The sequence below is a fragment of the Oryctolagus cuniculus genome, chromosome 18 (assembly GCF_051225735.1).
Source record: "Oryctolagus cuniculus isolate XC-2025 breed Fujian yellow rabbit chromosome 18, ASM5122573v1, whole genome shotgun sequence".
NCBI classification, from domain to species: domain Eukaryota; kingdom Metazoa; phylum Chordata; class Mammalia; order Lagomorpha; family Leporidae; genus Oryctolagus; species Oryctolagus cuniculus.
The window spans coordinates 65,304,528-65,323,421 of NC_142884.1; the positions used below are offsets into that span (position 1 = coordinate 65,304,528).

At 51.6% G+C, this 18,894-nt stretch overlaps 1 protein-coding gene, 1 long non-coding RNA gene and 1 other non-coding gene across 5 annotated transcripts in view; 2 read left to right on the forward strand and 1 right to left on the reverse strand.

The window, feature by feature from the left end:
* The window catches only part of LOC149121006 (uncharacterized), a 28,011-nt gene extending 21,313 nt beyond the window's left edge, over positions 1-6,698 (forward strand). For 2 of the 3 annotated variants that reach the window (XR_016225399.1, XR_016225401.1), the window contains exons 3-4: positions 1,696-1,779; positions 1,919-2,341. This is a non-coding gene — a long non-coding RNA (uncharacterized LOC149121006). Of the gene's footprint in view, positions 1-1,695; positions 1,780-1,918; positions 2,342-6,566 lie in introns of those variants that run through there. The other variant, XR_016225400.1, reaches the window with a different exon arrangement.
* Positions 6,699-8,849: 2,151 nt separating this feature from the next.
* The window catches only part of PKD1L3 (polycystin 1 like 3, transient receptor potential channel interacting), a 57,959-nt gene continuing 47,914 nt past the window's right edge, over positions 8,850-18,894 (forward strand). Inside the window, exons 1-6 of the mRNA XM_051846978.3 lie at positions 8,850-9,281; positions 13,282-13,413; positions 14,725-14,898; positions 17,366-17,493; positions 17,589-17,715; positions 18,657-18,785. Of these exons, the coding sequence (XP_051702938.3) occupies positions 14,773-14,898; positions 17,366-17,493; positions 17,589-17,715; positions 18,657-18,785 (510 nt within the window). The 5' untranslated portion in view covers positions 8,850-9,281; positions 13,282-13,413; positions 14,725-14,772. The remainder of the gene's footprint in view (positions 9,282-13,281; positions 13,414-14,724; positions 14,899-17,365; positions 17,494-17,588; positions 17,716-18,656; positions 18,786-18,894) is intronic.
* LOC127491420 (small nucleolar RNA SNORA67) lies at positions 11,259-11,402 on the reverse strand. The gene has a single exon (XR_007920080.1). It is a non-coding gene; the product is annotated as a small nucleolar RNA SNORA67 (small nucleolar RNA).

An 18,894-nucleotide genomic window follows, 5' to 3' on the forward strand; every position in this document is an offset into this window, starting at 1 on the left:
AGCAGCACCTTAACCTGCTGAGCCACGACATCCACCCCTGTTTTGTAGCTTTGCTGCTGTCTTAAGTAATTATTGCAGGGTTTGAGTGTTGTCCTCTCGGGGTCAGGTGGGGCCACTGTGGAAGTATGAACCAGCGGGCCCTTTAAAAGGTGACATGACTGAAGACTCCTCCCTCATGAGGAGGGTTCAGTGCCTTTTCAGAGCAGGTCCTCTGCCCCACCTTCCCCCACCCAAGGATGCAGCGGTTGCAAGCTCCACCAGAGCCCAGAGGCTGGCACCTTCTTCTTGGGCTCCCACCCTCCAGAACAAGGAGAAACCAATTCTTATTCTCCCTAAATTACCCAGCCTAGGGTATTCTGCTATGGTAGCACAAAGCAGACTAAAACAGTCATAAATTTTAATCAAAAGGTAAAGAGATCCGGGGCAAGCGCTGTGGCATAGCAGGTTCATATCCCAGTTGCTCCACTTCGATCCAGCTCCCTGCTGATGGCCTGAGAAAAGCAGTGCAGGATGGCCCCAAGTGCTCAGGCCCCTGCCTCCCACGTGGGAGACCCGGAAGGAGCTCTTGGCTTCAGCCTTGCCCAGCCAGGGAGAGTTAGACAGTGAGAGAGTTAGACAGTGAGAGAGAGAGAGAGAGAGAGATCTTCCCTTTTCCGTTGGTTCACCCCTCAAATGGCCACCATGGCCAGCGCGCTGCGCCAATCCGAAGCCAGGAGCCAGGTGCTTCTCCTGGTCTCCCTTGCGGGTGGAGGGCCCAAGCACCTGGCCATCCTCCACTGCACTCCCGGGCCAAAGCAGAGAGCTGGACTGGAAGAGGAGCAACCAGGACAGAATCCGGCGCCCTGACCGGGACTAGAACCTGGGGTGCTGGCGCCACAGGCGGAGGATTAGCCAAGTGAGCCACGGCGCCGGCTGAAGGTAATTCTGATTAGAAGCAGGAAAGAACTAGAGAGAGTTCTTCAGGCTAGTATTAAGTTGTGTGTGTGTGTGTGTGTGTGTGTGTGTGTGTTTTCTTCTTCTTAAGATAGAAAAAATAGCAACGCTGTGATGATGGAGCTGATTTGAGCTTCTGCACAACTAGTGAGGGTCATCGTGGCGCTTGGCGGGGATGTGGGAGAAGGCACCGTCCCTGGGAGCAGGCAGGTCCCAGAAAGGGGCAACGTGGGCGAGAGGAGTCCAGGGAGGGCTCCAAGTGCTCTCGTCTGCTCCCTGGGCTAGAGCAAGGCTAACACTTGACCTGAGAGTGAGGGCGGAGGCAGGAGGTAAGGAGAGAGCCACCGGGGAGAGTGGGAGGGTCGAGTGGGTCAGCTCATGGGGATGGAGTCGGCGTGGCTGTGCGAGAAAATCTTGCACGCATAGACGAGGGGGCATGTGCAAACACAGCATTGCCCACCTCTGAACTCCCACCAACGGGAGTCCAAGGGCAGCATTGTGCCTAGTGTGTTTCTTCCAGCGAGCTTGAGTCCCTGTCTGCTCAGTGTAGACCCCTTAGGTGGGTGTAATCTGAGACGCTGCTCTGTGTAGGTGACAGATCTGGCACCAGGGAAAGGGCCTACCATGGAGCTCACACGCTCTTAGGAAGTGGGTAATCAACTGTAACTTCTGTTCTCATGAACGTGTTTCATAGAGCTCGCAGCTAGAGCTGTTACCTCTAAGCTAACTTCTGCTTTGACCTCCAGATACATTCATTTTCAGCTCAAGATGCCATTTACAAAAGAAATGAAAATAATTCTAATCCACAAACAAGACCCATGCCACAAAGAAATGAAAAGGCCTCAGGTAATTTGTCACTCCTCCGGTGAGCCCAGTTCCTGTGTGCAGGGTGGACAAGAGTGAATTGAGCTGTGTGTGTGACCAGAACATGCACCTGTGTAAGTACCGGTTGCATTATATATATATATTTTTTTTAATTTGACAGGTAGAGTTGCAGACAGTGAGAGAGAGAGACAGAGAGAAAGGTCTTCCTCCCATTGGTTCACTCCCCAAAAGGCTACTACGGCTGGTGCTGCACCGATCCGAAGTCAGAAGAAGCCAAGTGTCTCCCCCCAGTCTCCCATGCAGCTGCAGGGACCCAAGCACTTGGGCCATCCTCTACTGCCTTCCCGGGCCACAGCAGAGAGCTGGCCTGGAAGAGGAGCAACCTGGACCAGAACCTGGCACTCACATGGAATGCCGGCATCACAGGCAGAAGATCAACCAAGTGAGCCACGGCACCAGCCCCTGCATTATGTTTTATCTGATCCTTTACTGACATCTTTGCTTTCATTTTCTATAGACTTACTTTCTCAATATGCCTTTGACCATCTTCTTTTCACATATACTCAATAAAAGACAAGATTTTTTTCCGACAAATTTTTTTCCCATTGAAGAGGTGAAATGGTCTCTTTTTTTAAAGATTTATTTATTTATTTATTTGAAAGCAGAGTTACAGAGAGGCAGAGGAAGAGAGAGAGAGGTCTTCCATTCACTGGTTCACTCCCCAAGTGGCCGCAACAGCCAGAGCTGCACCGATCCGAAGCCCGGAGCTTCTTCTGAGTCTCCCATGTGGGTGCAGGGGCCCAAGGACTTGGGCCATCTTCTACTGCTTTCCCAGGCCACAGCAGAGAGCTGGATTGGAAGTGGAACAGCGGGACTCAAACCAGTGCCCCTGTGGGATAACGGCACTGCAGGCAGTGGTTTTACCCGCTACACTCCAGTGCCAGCCCCAAAAATGGTCTTAAAGGCCTTGCACAGTCCTCGAAATTGTGTTGCGTTCTCTCTCCCCCTCCCTGCACTATCCCATGAGGGTGCCAGTTCTAGTCCCGTCTGCTCCACTTCCAATCCAGCTCTCTGCTATGGCCTGGGAAAGCAGAGGAAGATGGCCCAAGGCCTTGGGTCCCTGCACCCATGTGGGAGACCCAGAAGGAGCTCTTGGCTTTGGATTGGAATAATTCCAGCTGTTGTGGCCAACTGGGGAATGAACTTGTGGATGGAAGACCTCTCTCCTCTCTGCTCGCTCTCTCTGCTCGCTCTCTCGCTCGCTCTCTCTGTCTCCTCTCTCTCTCTCTCTCTCTCTCTCTCTTCTCTCCTCTCTCTCTCTTCTCTCTCCTCTCTCTCTCCTCTCTCTCTCCTCTCTCTCTCCTCTCTCTCTGCTCTCTCTCTCTGCTCACACTCTCTCTCTCTCTGTCTCTCTCCTCTCTCTCTCCTCTCTCTCTTCTCTCTCCTCTCTCTCTTCTCTCTCCTCTCTCTCTCCTCTCTCTCATCTCTCTCTGCCTCTCCCTATCTCTCTCCTTATCTTATTACTCTGACTTTCAAGTAATTAAATAAATCTTAAAAAGAACTATTTAGAAAGCATTAAACCACAACTCTGAAGACTGAGAGATCTAAAACAGAATGACAGGTGGGAGGCAGAAAGGCCTGGGTCCTGGGACAAGCTCCTCCAGCTGCCTGCTGCAGGATAGAGGGAAAGAGTGCGGATAAGAGGGGTGGGCGGTGGGAAGCAGGCTCTGTTTGGAACAGGGGGGCAGTCCATAGGGAGATGCATCTGCTGCCTCGTGATTGTCTGGGGTGCATGCAGAGGGAGCCCGTGCCTCCACCTTCCCAGTCCTGGGACATGGGCTCAAGGGTTTCACAGGCATGTGGAGCAGTTTGGCCCAAAGCTGCCAGCAGAATAGCTTCTCTCTCCTCCTCCGTCCCTTGGCCTGTCAAGAGTGTGGTTGTCGGGAGATGTGAGCTTTGTAGGAGCAGTGCCTCTAAACTATACGCTCCAAACACCGTGATTCTAAATACGCCTTGGTGAAACAGGGTTACGAATTAGAGGAGAGGCCCTGGCAGCTGTGACTGTGTATAGCACTTGAGCTTATCTCACAAGGTGGAATTTCGGGCAGGAGGCAAAAGACAGCACCTTGCTGACTGTGAGGTGCCCTGTGTGGGCGAGATCCGAGCTCACTGCACGCAGGCTCCTTTCCACCCCTGAAGACGAGCGGACGCGCCCACAGAGTGAAACAGGGGCGTTCCCTGAGGGACATGTTGCTGTGGGTTTTTATTTTATTTTTTTAATTATCTGAAAAGCAGAATTAGAGAGATCTTCCATCAGCTGATTCACTCCCCAAATGGTTGCAAGGGCTGGGCCGGGCCACAGCCAGGAGGCAGAAACTCCAACTGGGTCCCCCGTGGGCAGCAGCAGCCTAAGCACTGGGCCATCTTCCTCTGCTTCCCCAGACATTAGTAGGGAGCCGGATTGGAAGCAGGGCAGCGGGACTTGAACCAGTGCTCATGTGGGATGCTGGCACTATAGCTGGTGGCTAACCCTGGTGTGCCACAGTGCTGGTCCCTCTCTAGGTTTTGGCAATCCGTTTCCTTCCACATCTTAATTCTGTCATTTTTTTCCCTTTAAAGAAAAATATACTCTTTTCAAAGCAGTGTGGAAAACTTTATTCAAGACAGGTGTCAAGACTCACAACAGGGCGAGAGGGAGGGACCTCAACTCCCAAGAACAAGTCGGGGTTGTTGCTGACGGCAGGCCAGGGTGCCTGCACTCCGTGGCTAGGGGAGGGGTTCACCCTACACCGTCCCAGCAGGATTCCTGATAGAATTAGACTAGCAAGGGTTGCAACAACATGTGCCAGGGCTGAGACCCAGGGGAGGAGAAGGTTGAGAGGAGTCTGAGGACGTGATTTTCACATCGTTAGGGGTTATTGTGCCCATTTTCCAGATAAGGTAAGCTGTCATTCGCTCAGGGCTTCGCAGCTGCAGTTAAAGGCAAATCCAGCCCTGGAACAGAGCTCTTTTGACTCACGATCCACTTCTCTGTCATATTTGCTTTGATAGATGGACGTGATGACAGCTGGCAGGAGCACGTCAGAACTCTGTCCTCCCCCGGCAATGATGGCTGCGAGGATTTTGTCTCTATCAGTCCTGTGAGCATTAGAGAGAGTGTTATAAGAAACGGCAGAGAGGCCATGGTAGCTGGCTATGGCCAAGTACATTCTTTTTTTTTTTTTTTTTTTTTTTTTTTTTTTTTTTTTTTTTGACAGGCAGAGTGGACAGCGAGAGAGAGAGAGAGAGAGAGAGAGAGAGGGGTCTTCCTTTGCCGTTGGTTCACCCTCCAATGGCCGCTGCGGCCAGCGCACCGCACCTATCCGAAGGCAGGAGCCAGGTGCTTCTCCTGGTCTCCCATGGGGTGCAGGGCCCAAGCACTTGGGCCACCCTCCACTGCACTCCTGGGCCACAGCAGAGAGCTGGCCTGGAAGAGGGGCAACCGGGACAGAATCCAGGGCCCCAACCGGGACTAGAACCCGGAGTGCCGGCGCCGCAAGGCGGAGGATTAGCCTAGTGAGCCCCGGCGCCGGCCCCAAGTACATTCTAATGGATCTGGAATACGCACCTTGAAAAGAAATCAGCCAAGCTAACAGCAAATAGGGACGTTCACATCAATAGAGCCTCAGGTCATGGTTTTCTTTTCCGAATAAATAAATAAATCTTAAAAAAAAAAAAAAAAGAGGAGAGGCAGAGAGAGAGAGAGAGAGAGAGAGAGAGGGAGGGAGGGAGGGAGGGAGGGAGGTTGGTCTTCCATCTGCTGGTTCACTCCCCAGATGGCTGCAACGGCCGGAGCTGCGCCGATCCGAAGCCAGGAGCCAGGAGCTTCTTCCAGGTCTCCCATGTGGGTGCAGGGGCCCAAGGGCTTGGGCCATCTTCTACTGCTTTCCCAGGCCACAGCAGAGAGCTGGATTGGAAGAGGAGCAACTGGGACTAGAACCAGTGCCCATATGGGATGTCAGAGCCTCAGGCCAGGGCGTTAACCTGCTGAGCCACAGCACCAGCCCCAAGCCTCAGGTTGTGGTTTTCTTGCCAGGAAATGTGGGAAGACAAAGCAGGGGCTGGCATTTTGGGGTAGTGAGTAAAGCCACCACCTGTAGCACCAGGATCCCATGTGGGCGCTGGTTCAAGTCCCTGCTGCTCTACTTCGGAACCAGTTCCCTGTTAAAGCACCAGGAAAGCAGCAGAGGATGGCCCAAGTGCTTGGGCCCCTGCACCCACGTGGGAGACCCAGAAGGAGCTCCTGGCTGCAGCCTGGCCCAGCTCTGGCAGGTGTGGCCGTTTGGAGAGTGATCCAGCAGACGGAAGAGCTCTCTGTCTCTGTATAACTCTGCCTTGCAAATAAATAATAAATCTTTTTTTAAAAAATGAATGAAAGCAATGACAGTCATCTGGTAAAAATCTGCGAGTGACCATTTTCCAAGTGACTTCAGCTCACTAATAAAAGCTCTTCTGCACGATAAACTTAAGAGACCGATTTTTCTACAATAATGTTGATGTAATGGTGCTGTGGTTAATTCGATTTAATACTTGTTTTTTATACAGACGTCTTTAACAGTGAGCAAGAGGATTAGAGATTAGAGATTTGTGAAATTTCAGCTCCAGTATTCTAGCTTGCCCATGGATTTATCAGCAGTGGGAAATGACCACTTTGGTTTCCTTTGTAAAAATGTGTTATTTTTAGCCAAGAATAAGGCATCTTCAGATTAAACAGAGAAACATTTCTGTGCTAGACTTTTGAACTTGATCTCCTTTCTTTGTCCCTTTAGGAGCCACTCGCCATTCATTCCTCTGCCACTCGTCTGTTCCTATTCCTGGTCCTCTTGTAAGTTCTTGCTTTACCACCACAACGCGCGTCTCGGAGCAGTCTCCTGTGGTTCCTGTGGACATGCCAGAACTCTACTCTTAGAGACTGCTCTGGATGCAGTTTTCTAATACGGAAAGTACTTGAGTATTGGAAAGAATTGGGCTTACTGGTGATTTATTATTTGGGAGGTAGAGTGAGCTCCCATCCAGTGGTTTACTCTTCAAAAACTCATAATACCAGATCAAAGCTGAGAGCCAGGAACTCACTCTGAGTGTCTCACATGAGTGGCAGAGAACCAACAACTTGACCCATCACTGCTGCCTCCCAGGGTGGGCATTAGCAGGAAGCTGGAATCGAGTGTGGAACCAAGACTTGAATCCAGGCCCTCCGATATGGGATCCAGGCATCCCTAAACAGTCTTAACCACGAGGCCACATGCTCCTCCCCGAGGGCTTTTATTAAAGACTTGTTAAAGCCTTTCGTTGGCTTTCATACTGATGCAATTATATTTTATCTGTTGTTTGTTTATTCTCTGTTTCTTTTTTTTTTTTTTTTTTTTTTTTTTGACAGGCAGAGTTGACAGTGAGAGAGAGAGACAGAAAGGTCTTCCTTTGCCGTTGGTTCACCCTCCAATGGCCGCCGCGGCCTGAGCGCTGCGGCTGGCGCACCGCGCTGATCCGAAGGCAGGAGCCAGGTGCTTCTCCTGGTCTCCCATGGGGTGCAGGGCCCAAGCACTTGGGCCATCCTCCACTGCCCTCCCGGGCCACAGCAGAGAGCTGGCCTGGAAGAGGAGCAGCCAGGACAGAATCCGGTGCCCCGACCAGGACTAGAACCCGTTGTGCCGGCGCCGCAAGGCGGAGGATTAGCCTAGTGAGCCGCGGTGCCGGCCCTCTGTTTCATTTTAAATAGGAGTTGTAGCATCTTAAGATATACAGTAAAATTGGAAAGGAAAGGGAAGGGGCCAGCACTGTGGTGTAGTGGGTAAAGCCTCTGCCTGCAACACGTGCATCCCATATGGGTGCTGGTTCAAGTCCTGGCTGCTCCAGTTCCAATCCAGCTCCTTGCTAATGCTCCTGGGAAAGCAGCAGAAGATGGTCCAAGTGCTTGGGCCCCCGCACCCACATGGGAGACCTGGAAGAAGCTCCTGGTTCCTGTTTTTGGATCAGTCCAGCCCTGGCTGTTGCAGCCATTTGGGGAATGAACCAGTGAATGGAAGATCTTTCTGCACTGCCCCCCCCCACCCCATAACTCTGCCTTTCAAACAGATAAATAAATCTTTTACCAAAAAAAAAAAAAGAAAATAAAGGCAGAGACTATGTGTATAACATATAAAATTTTTCAGCCTTCTTGACTTTGTATCCTGCATAGAAACCTTTCTTTGGATATCTAGAGCTACATTTACGTCTGTGTGAGCTTATGTTAAGTGCTAACGTGTTTCTCACGGGAAAGACAACAGGAATGAAGCAAAAACCCTTCTGTCGGCATTCTCCAAGCTATGCTTTATCAAACGCCAGCTGACTGCCCTTGCTGTGTTGCTAAAGAAAACAAAGGGTTTGGCTGCGGGACTTCTCCGAGCCTTCCTAGGGTCCCAACCTAACCGCTTCTCGCCATCCTCCCCCAGTCCCTGCCCGTCCCAGCCCGTCCCAGCCTCCCACTGGAACTCCTATGTGTGCCTCCAGGGGATCTTCCTCTTTGTCCTCTCACATCCTGTTCAAAGAAGTGGACTGACCCTTCAAACCAGCAGGCAGCTTAGGCCAAGCCCCCATTTCCTCCCACCAAGTGTGTGCCACAGGTGCTCCTCCCTAACCCCCAGGGTGTTGCCAGTCTCCCCGCCTCCCACCTCTGCTCCTTGGGCCTCCTTGATTTCCCTCTAACAAAACCACCAGTCTGTGGCCCCAGGGCCTTTGCACTCCTCCTGTGCCCTTCTCGGATATTGGCAACTTTCTCTCTCTCTTTATTCAACTCAACAAAACTCCTCTCTCCTTACCTCTGAGCGCAGGCTCTCAGACCCCTGTTTGCTGTCTGCTTTCCCAGAAGCACTTACTCGCTCCCTGCTCTACCTGAGCTTCACCAGAAGAGTGCTGGTTTGATAACTCACCAGCGCTCAGCCCACTGAGTGTTAGGAGGCGCTGGAGCAAGCCTTTGAAGGCAGGACGATTCAGCCCAAAGTACCCACGAACATCCCAAACACGGGGGCTTCAGAGCCCTTTTGGAAACTCTGCCTTAGTTATTTACTATTTGGTAAAATCAGCTCCAGCTTTCTCACACTTCTGTCTTTTATTTTGAGAACCTGTGCCAGCCTGTCAGCTCGTGTCCTTTGACAGAAGTCACACCACTGGTGACAAAGGCCACCTCTGCTCCACCCAGCCCGTCCCTCCCCGGGATCAGCGAGCTCACCTTGCCTGCGGCGGCCACACATGCTGCAGGATCTGTGGTCAGCGAGCTCACCTGGCCTGCGGCGGCCACACGTGCTGCAGGATCTGTGGTCAGCGAGCTCACCTTGCCTGCGGCGGCCACACGTGCTGCAGGATCTGTGGTCAGCGAGCTCACCTGGCCTGCGGCGGCCACACGTGCTGGAACATCTGCGGCAGGAAGCCCTCCAAGGCCAGCGCAGGACGCACAGCCTGGAGCCCTCACCACTCTGCCACAGGCATCACCTTGGACCACAGCTGACCAGGTAAGCACAGGAAACGGAAGCCACAGCCGGGGCCCTGTGCACACTCCTCGTGACGAGGAGGAGCCTGGCTCACCCTTGTCCCTCCCAGCAGAACTGTCCCTAAGCATGTCTGACAGGTCACTGCACCGCCTAATTAATAAGCAAAATCAAGTCCATGGAAATATTCCACGATGAGTTTTATTCCCATTTCAGTATTTTTTTTAAAAAAGATTTATTTCCTTACTTGAAAAGCAGAGTGAAAGAGATGGAGAGACAGATCTTCCATCTGCTGGTTCACTCCCTAAATGGCCACAATGGTTGGAGCTGGGCCAGGAGGAAGACAGTAGGCAGAAACTCCATCCTGGACTCCCACAAGGTAGACAGGAGCCCAAACATTTGGATCATGATTTGCTGCCTTCCCAGGTGCATTAGCAGGGAGCTGGATCTGAACAGGAGCCAGGCCACCCGCTGGCATTCTGCTAGGAGATGCCAGTGTCCTAAGCAATGGCTTAGCCTGCTGCAGCAGGGCCAGTGCTGTGGCAAAGTGGGTTAAGCTACTGCTTAGGATACCTGTCCCACAGAGGCTGCTCCACTTCCAGGCCAGCTCTCTACTAACGAACCTGGGAAAGCAGTGGGCGATTCCCCAAGTGCTTGGGCCCCTGCCTCCCGTGTAGGGGAGATCTGGGTGAAGCTACTGGGTTCTGGCTTTGGCTTCGCCCAGCCCTGGCAGGGTTGCCGCCATTTGGGGAATGAACCAGAGGATGGAAGATCAATTAATTCTCTCTGTATCTCTATCTCTCGAATGCAGTGACTGTTCCTCGCCACCGCCAGAGAATTAGGCAGGCTGTCCATAGCTTGCCTTGACCGAGGAGGGGAAGTGTGCCATCAGCCTTCCCCAAACCTGGGGGACAATCAGGTGCGGTGTGGAGCCCAGTCGAAGCAGGGTCTCACTTTATTGTAAAAGGGAGGTGTATATATAGCTGAGGTACAGAGCAGATGAGCGGATGCGGGCAAGGGATGGGGTGATATGATGCAAAAGGGTCCTAACCACTCCTATTATACCACCTTAAAGATCGTTAGGCAGAAGCGCCCTGGGGCTGGGGTGTTTGCCACCAGGGATTTGAAACTTAGACAGGTTTTCAAATTCAAGGGAGGCTCAGGAAGTTTCCTCTAGGCCTCTCCGAATTCAGCCTCCCCCACACTCAAATAAAGCTTTATTTAAAAAAAAATGATATTGGGGGCTGGCACTGTGGTGCAGCAGGTTAAAGCCCTGGCCTGAAGCACAAGGATACTATATGGGCACCAGTTCTAGTCCTGGCTGCTCCACTTCTGATCCAGCGCTCTGCTATGGCCTGGGAAAGCAGTAGAAGATGGCCCAAGCCCTTGGGCCCCTGCACCCGCGTGGGAGACCCGGAAGAAGCTCCTGGCTTCAGATCAGCGCAGCTCCAGCTGTTGCAGCCAGCTGGGGAGTAAACCAGTAGATGGAAGACCTCTCTTTCTGTCTGTACTTCTCTCTGTAGCTCTGTCTTTCAAATAAATGAATCTTTAAAAAAAAAAAAGATACTAACTTGTTGAACCACATTGCCAGCCCCTTCCCATTTCAGTATTTTTTTGCCTCAAAAAGTGACATTTATTTAAAGAGGAAAAAAAATGACAAGATGTCCATCTGTTGGCTCCCTCCCCCCTCAGCCCTCCAGGACTGAACCCCAGCTGGGGCAAGGTGGCAGGACAGCCCCTCTCAGATGAGGTCAGCAACATTGAGGGGCATCTCCTCAATGGAGGTGTTGTAGAAGGTCTCGATGTCAGTCTGCTTATCTTCTTCTGTCCCCATGTTAATAGCCTTACGACCAAAGCGTCCACGACGGCCAATTCTGTGAATATAGTTTTCCCTGTTGGTGGGAAGGGCATAGTTGATGACTAAACAAACTTGTACATCAATGCCTCTGGCCCATGTGGAGACAGGGAGGAATTCAGTGCACACAATCCATCCAGCAGGGGCTTAGTAAGTACTCATAGGCAGCCAAAGGAAGCAAGTGTCTGCTTGTGTCCTAGAGCCCTTGGGCACGCGGGATTTTCTTCCAGGTTGCTACTTTCCTGAGAGAGGCACTAGTCGGGCCCCTGGGAGAGAGAATCACCTTGGATTCATGTCAGTATTTCAAGACATTATTTAATGCTATAATTTTTGAGATTTGAGAATCAGAGAGAGAGATAAATGGGGCACAGAGCGAGAGTTCCCATCTGCTGGTTCTCTTCTCACATGCCTGCCACAGACAGGGTTGGCCAGACTGAAGCTGAGAGCCAGGAGCTCAGTTCGTCTCCCGTGTGGGTGTCTCTCATGTGGGTGGCCAGGACCAGTTGCTTGAGCCATCAACGCCCCTCCCACCGTCTGCACTAGCAGAAAGCTGGAGTCAGAAGCCGGAGCTAGGACTTGACTGTAGGCCCTCCAGCTTGGGTTGCAGGAGTCTCAACCACCAAGGTATGTGCCTACTCCCTGACAAGAGACTTGTAAAAAGATGAAATAGTTGGCAGGGTATACCAGGATCCAGGCCAAATAACGGTGCTGCGCTGAAATACCACGTGTGAGGTCCCCATCCTCAGTACCCTTCTGACTGTAGCCAGGATGGTGAAAATAAGATCTGTCCCACTGGCCCCGTGTAGTTGGGGGCAACTCTGTCTCGCCTGCGTCTTCATTCCTGAAACAACAAACCCAAACCGCACGGTGGTGGTTCTCAGTCTGAAAATCACTCTGTAATTCACCCAGCCTCCTGCAAACCCTCTGAATCAGGAATGAACCTGTACAGCCATGTGGTCCCTAAGGGCCCCGGCTTCTCCAACATAGCACCCACAGTACACAGTAGGCTTTTTTTTTTTTTTTTTTTTTTTTTGACAGGCAAAGTTAGAGAGAAAGGTCTTCCTTCCGTTGGTTCACCCCCCAAGTGGCTGCTAAGGCCGGTGTGCTGCGGCCAGACAGAATCCAGTGCCCCTACCAGGGCTAGAACCCAGGGTGCCAGCACCGCAGGCAGAGGATTAGCCTAGTGAGCCGCGGTGCCGGCCCTACAGTAGGCTTTTAATAATGACTCCTTGAAGGCCGGCGCCGTGGCTCAGTAGGCTAATCCTCCACCTTGCGGCGCCGGCACTCCAGGTTCTAGTCCCGGTCAGGGCGCCGGATTCTGTCCCTGTTGCCCCTCTTCCAGGCCAGCTCTCTGCTGTGGCCCAGGAGTGCAGTGGAGGATGGCCCAAGTGCTTGGGCCCTGCACCCCATGGGAGACCAGGAGAAGCACCTGGCTCCTGCCTTCGGATCAGCGCGGTGCGCCAGCTGTGGGAGCCATTGGAGGGTGAACCAACGGCAAAGGAAGACCTTTCTCTCTGTCTCTCTCTCTCTTTCTCACTGTCCACTCTGCCTGTCAAAAAAATAAATAAATAAAATAATGACTCCTTGAACACGTAATTGAATAGGCTTATAGGTGGGCTGTTCTCCAGAAATGAACCAGTCTCAGACTGGAGTGAGTAGAGGAAGCCCCCCACCCGCCGTGGCTCCACATCCACTTGGCTCAGTTTGCTCCTCTTCCTCCAGGAAGACTTTTCTGTGTGTTATTTCAGGTACTTCCGACTTGAACATGAACCTTAGAATTAAGGAAAACCAGCACAATGGCAACCTGAGGGATAAAACATATATTTTAATGGAAAAGTTCAGTTTTTGCTGTTTTGAACTCCAAGTTTCCCTCACTTTTGATCCTGGCCAACAGACTTAATCCTACGAATCTCATTTCCAGAAATGCTTGACCTCGTACCAGCCACTGGGTGACCTTGTTACTCATTGCCTGAACTGTATGGAGCAGGTTAAAATAAACTCTGTACACTGGAGCAAAGCTTCTAAAAACGGTAGCCGTTTTGGAGAGACGCTGGCTCATAGAGCTTCCAGTGGCATCGGAGCTCAGTGCTGGTTCTTCTAGCAATGTCTCCAAGTGCTCACGTGGGGGTGATCCTGAGTAATCCTGACAAAATCCTTTGTTGCCAATAGACCACAGATGAGACGGCAGGGAACTTGAGGGGAGTGACGGATGATGTGCAGGCTCATAGAGAACTCCAGAGAGCTTGCAAGGTGCTCCAGGAACTGAGCGGCTTCACCTCAAGACTGTCTACACCTGCCCAGGTAAGCGGGGGTTGGGGGGGGGGACAGAAAATGCCGAGGTTCATGCCTCTGAAGCCCATGCCGGCATGGACTCCCCACTGGGAGGGCTTCAGAGATTGGGTTCTTTGTTTTTTAAGATTTATTTATTTGAGAGGTAGAGTTATAGACAGAGAGAGGGAGAGACACAGAGAGGTCTTCCATCTACTGGTTCACTCCCCAAATGGCTGCAATGGCCAGAGCTGGGCTGGTCAGGAGCCAGGAGTTTCTCCCAGGTTTCTCATGTGGGTGTAGGGGTCCAAGGACTTGGGCCATCTTCTACTGCTTTTCCAGGCCACAGCAGAGAGCTGGATCGGAAGTGGAGCAGCCGGGTCTCAAACCGGTGCCCAAACGGGATGCTGGCGCTTCAGGCCAGGGCATTAACCCACTGCACCACAGCGCCACCCCCGAAGTTCACGTTTCACATGTGACCAGCCTACATAGAGGAGGACCAGAGTTCATGTTTGACTTTGGACATCTTGCTCTCCGCTCTCGTTCCACCTTGAATGCTTTTGAGGTCCTGGTACAAAGGGGTGTCCACTTGGCGTGGCTCTTTGCCCGGGTACTCCTTTTTCCACTTAGTTTTGCTAACTAGATATCTAACCAACCTACCACTCAAAAGGAGTTCTGTCAGTTCCTTAGAATAATATAGAACACGTATCCTCACCAACAAGTGACATAAAATATTTTCCTTTCCTCCCAAAATGCAATGTAATTTTTATAAAAATGCATTTGAAATATGTCAATAATATTGAACTGCTGCTAAAAACAAGTTTAAAGCAATCAACATTTCATTAAACGTTTTTGAAATCATGTCTGCAAGGGATCTTTGAAAAGCTCATAGAAGATGTGTATGATGAAAAAGATTAAGCATAAATTTAAAAAACTTTTGCACCAAAGTAAATTGATCTTTTAATTGTATTTTCCCACAATTTTTTTCCTAATTTTTAGGTTTGTTTATTTGAATAGCAGAGTGAGAGACAAAAACAAAAAGATCTTCCACCCATTGGTTCACTCCCCAAATCCCTGTGACAGCCAGAGCTGGGCCAAGTCAGAGCCAGGTGCTCAGAACTCCATCTGGGTCTCCCACATGGGTATGAGGGAGCCACAGGTACCTGGACCATCACCTGCTGCTTTAGCAGAAAATGGAATTGGATTCAGGGCTGGGACTCAAATCCAGGCGCCCCGATATGGGACCCGGGCGTCTCAAGCAGCATCTTAACCCCTGCACCAAACTCATACCACCCCCCAAACTTTTTGAAGCACCCTCACATGTTTGCCTTCCACTATTCCCAGGTCAATGCCATCAATTCACTGATTTCCCTAAGTGAGCAGTTACTGCAGATGCCGTTTCAGAACAGCAGTCTGGCTTTCAGAATGCCTGTGACGTCCTGCCTGACTGACCCCCTCAGTAACGTCCTGAGTACTACGGAAGAAAGTTGGCAGAGACCCACGGGTGGTCCTGAGCAGGTGGGTCCAGCCTATGCAGGTTGCCAACTCGGTGTAGAATGTTTTTCATGAGGGATTTTAGAAATGTATTTGAAGGTAGACAGAGCTCTCATCCACTGCTGCTCTCCCCAAATGCCCACATAGGCTGACCTGAGACAGAGACAGAACCAAGAGCCGAGAACTCACTCCAGATCTCACATGTGGGCAGCAGGGACGCAGCCACCCTGCAGCCTCCCACAGTGTGCGTTAGCTGGAAGCTGAAGTCCGGAGCCAGAGCTGGGCATTGAACCCAGACACTCACATATGGAACGCAGGCATCTTAACCACAAAATCAAATAGCTGCCCCTTTATTTTTATTGGGTTCTTTTTTAGATTGATTGATTTGAAAGGCAGAGTGATAGAAAGAAAGGAAAAGAGAAAGAGATCTTCCACCTGCTTGTTCATTCCTCACATGGCCACACTGGCTGGAGTGGTTCAGGCCAAAGCCAGGAACCCAGAGCTCCACCTGGGACTCCCATGTGAGTGGCAGGGGACGAAGTACTTAGGCCAGATTCCACTGACTCCCCAGGCAATTAGCAGGGAGCTGGATCAGAGGCGGAGCACCTGGGACTTGAACTGGTGCTCTGATATGAAATGTTGGTATCACAGTTGGCAGTTAGTTCACTGTGCCACAACTCTGGCCCTGACTCACCCCTCCATTCTTTTTTTAAAGATTTATTTATTTATTTGAAAGTCAGAGGTACAGAGAGAGAGAGGAGAGGCAGAGAGAGAAAGGTCTTCCATGCAATGGTTCACTCCCCAGTTGGCTGCAACGGCCAGAGCTGTGCCGATCCAAAGCCAGGAACTAGGAGCTTCTTCCGGGTCTCCCACATGGGTGCAGGGGCCCGAGGACTTGAGCCATCTTCTACTGCTTTCCCAGGCCATAGCAGAGAGCTGGATTGGAAGTGGAGCAGCCGGGACTAGAACTGGCGCCCATATGGGATGCCGGCGCTTCAGGCCAGGGCGTTAACCCAGTGCACCACAGTGCCAGCTCCCCCCCGCCTTTTTTTTTTTTTCAAGATTTATCACCCCTCCATTTCTAAAATGTACTTATTTATTTGAAAGGCAATTATAGCCAGTGAGATCTTCCATCCACTGGTTCAGTCCCCCAAATGGCTGAAGGGCCAGGACTAGGCCAGGCCGCATCCAGGAGCCTGGACCTCTATTCAGGTTTCCCATGTGGACACAGGGATACATGCACTTGGACCATCTTTTGCTGCTTTCCCAGGTGCATTACTGGGAAGCTTGGTGGGAGTGAAGCAGCCAGGACTTGAACCAGCGGAAGCAAACTCTGCTGAAGAACCCCCCAGCCTGCTCTTTTCTGGGGTCTCCTTCTTTATCCCATCAGTGTGAGAAACCAGCTCTTGGCGCAAAGTACTGGGCACAGAGTAAACACTCAATAAAGTACACTTGCTATTTGCACAAAAAAGACACTCGACGTCCTTAGGCATTAGGGAAATGCAAATTCACCCAAAAAGGCAGACAGCAACGAGTGTTGGCAAGGATCCAGAGAAAGTGCCATCCTTATACATTGTTGGATTACAAAATGAGGCAGCCACTTTGCAAAACAGTGTCGTGGTTCCTCAGCATGTTAGATTTGCCATGTATGTATCCGAGAGAAAGGAAACCACATGTTTGTGGACCCCCTGGCTCTCAGCGGGAATGTCCAGGATGTGGTGAATGGATGGATAAAGGGTCGTCTATCCACGAGGTGGAGCATTGCCCAGCAACAAGGGGGACTGAAGTTCTGATGCAGGCTGCGACGTGAGCCTTGGAAACATTCTGCTGAGTGCAAAGAAGCCGCTCGGGAAAGACCACGTGTCGTGGTTCACTGGCAGGAACCTCCCCACCCAGGAAAACCTGTGCACACAGGACGTAGAGAAGGGTTTCCCGAGACTAGGGGTCTGAGAATGCGGGAGCAGAGTGACTGCCAGTGGGGGCCAGGCTCGTCTTAGGGGCAATGAATTCTAACGTGAGACTGGGATGATAATTGTACAACTCTGTGAATACAGAGAGAAAATATTGAATTGTGAGTTCTAAGCGGTGAATCGTGTGTGTAAAGTTCATCTCACTGAGACAGGACCACCACGAGCAGGAGGGCGACCTACATCCCGTCCCCCTGGCTGGCCCTCCTCTCCGAGACAGAGGGGGTCTTCAGCGGACTGCCGGGACTTTCTCTGGGGTTCCAGTGTGGGCGCCAGCTGACCTCACTACTGTGGCCCGCACTCCCCTCTACACCCCCAAGCCTTCTTTCAGTAACAGTGCACTGCCCTCTACACCCCCAAGCCTTCCTTCAGTAGCACGGAGCACTGCCCTCTACACCCCCAAGCCTTCCTTCAGTAGCACGGTGCACTCCCCTCTACACCCCCAAGCCTTCCTTCAGTAGCACAGTGCTCTGCCCTCTACACCCCAAGCCTTCCTTCAGTAACACAGTGCACTGCTCATGCAGGTGGAGGACGTGCTGGAGATGGCCCTCGTGGCCCTCGGGAGGATCCACGAAGCAGGGGTGCAGCAGAACCCGGCGTCCGGGTCTTCAGTGACGCTGTCCTCTGCCCTCGCTGTCACGATGCTGAGCAGGTAACAGGGAAGGAAGGGAGAGGAGCTTTGTTTCAGACTGCGGCCTGTGGACAGCGTACAAAACGCGGTTTCCTTTCTTGCTTCCGTCTCCTTAGCCGAAACGCGTCCACTCTGCCTCTGAGCTCTTACACCCTGGGCCACCCCGCACCCGTCAGCTTGGGCTTCCCGTCGGCTGCGGCTTTGGAGGAGCTCCTGAGTAAACACCCGGGAGTTAACGTCCAGGTGAGTGCGAAACCGGCTCGGATCGGGGTGATAACCGGATTCCGTGGCCGTGAGGACGTTTGTGTGAAAGAAACGTAGCAGCTGACCTGCGCAGAGCCAGGGAGAGGCGGCGGTTGCCATTTGTGCTTACTTGACACTGGCCCGGACAGAGGCCTGGAAAAGATGAGCGTAGAGACCTGGAGTGTTGAACAGGTTTCTGGGCTCCTTGTTCCTGTGCTGTGATGTGAATGGATCTCAAAGCTTCATGATTTACACGAAGCTGGGAATACCTGGTTGATGACTGACTCAGTATAGCAATGCGCGCATATCAGTTTACTGTGTTTCTTTAAACAATGATCTAACAAACACAAATGGTATTTTGGGGGGGGGGGGGGCAGGCAGAGTTAGAGACAAAGGTCTTCCTTTTCCATTGGTTCACCCCCCAAATGGCTGCTACGGCTGGCACGCTGTGCTGATCTGAAGCCAGGAGCCAGGTGCTTCTCCTGGTCTCCCACGTGGGTGCAGGGCCCAAGGACCTGGGCCATCCTCCCCTGCCTTCCCGGGCCACAGCAGAGAGCTGGCCTGGAAGAGGGGCAACCGGGACAGAATCCGGCGCCCCGACCAGGACTAGAACCCAGGGTGCTGGCGCCGCAGGGGGAGGATTAGCCTAGGGAGCCACGACTCTGGCCCACAGGTGGTATTGTTGCCTTATCCTGGAGAGCAGAATACTTAATTCCTAGCAAAATAGAGGTATAAACATGTTTAAAAAATCGAGGGTTCCAAGTATATGCCTCCCCTTTAATCTATTGTTTCTCATTTATGTTATCGTATGAAATACTCCATCTGAGATATTAGCAGGGAAAAGCCCAGTATTGAATTTATGAAATCTGATACCTCGCTACCTGTCGGGGTCATTTATAATGTGTTGTCAGTTGATGCAACTTGGCTTGTCTTTGTCTTAGGTCGCAGGACTGGCTTTCAATCCCTTCAAGGATTTTGACAACAGGGACATTGTTGGAAGCATTGGAACTGTGTTGCTCAGCTCTAATCTTGAATCGCTCCAAGTCCATGATTTAATGGAAGATATCGAGGTATCAGTGAATCGTAGGGAATAAAGACGGGATCGAATATTCTAGAAAATAAGATGGAAAATGCAGCAAATTGAAGGAAATAAGTACGGATTAATGGCAGTGCCATTGT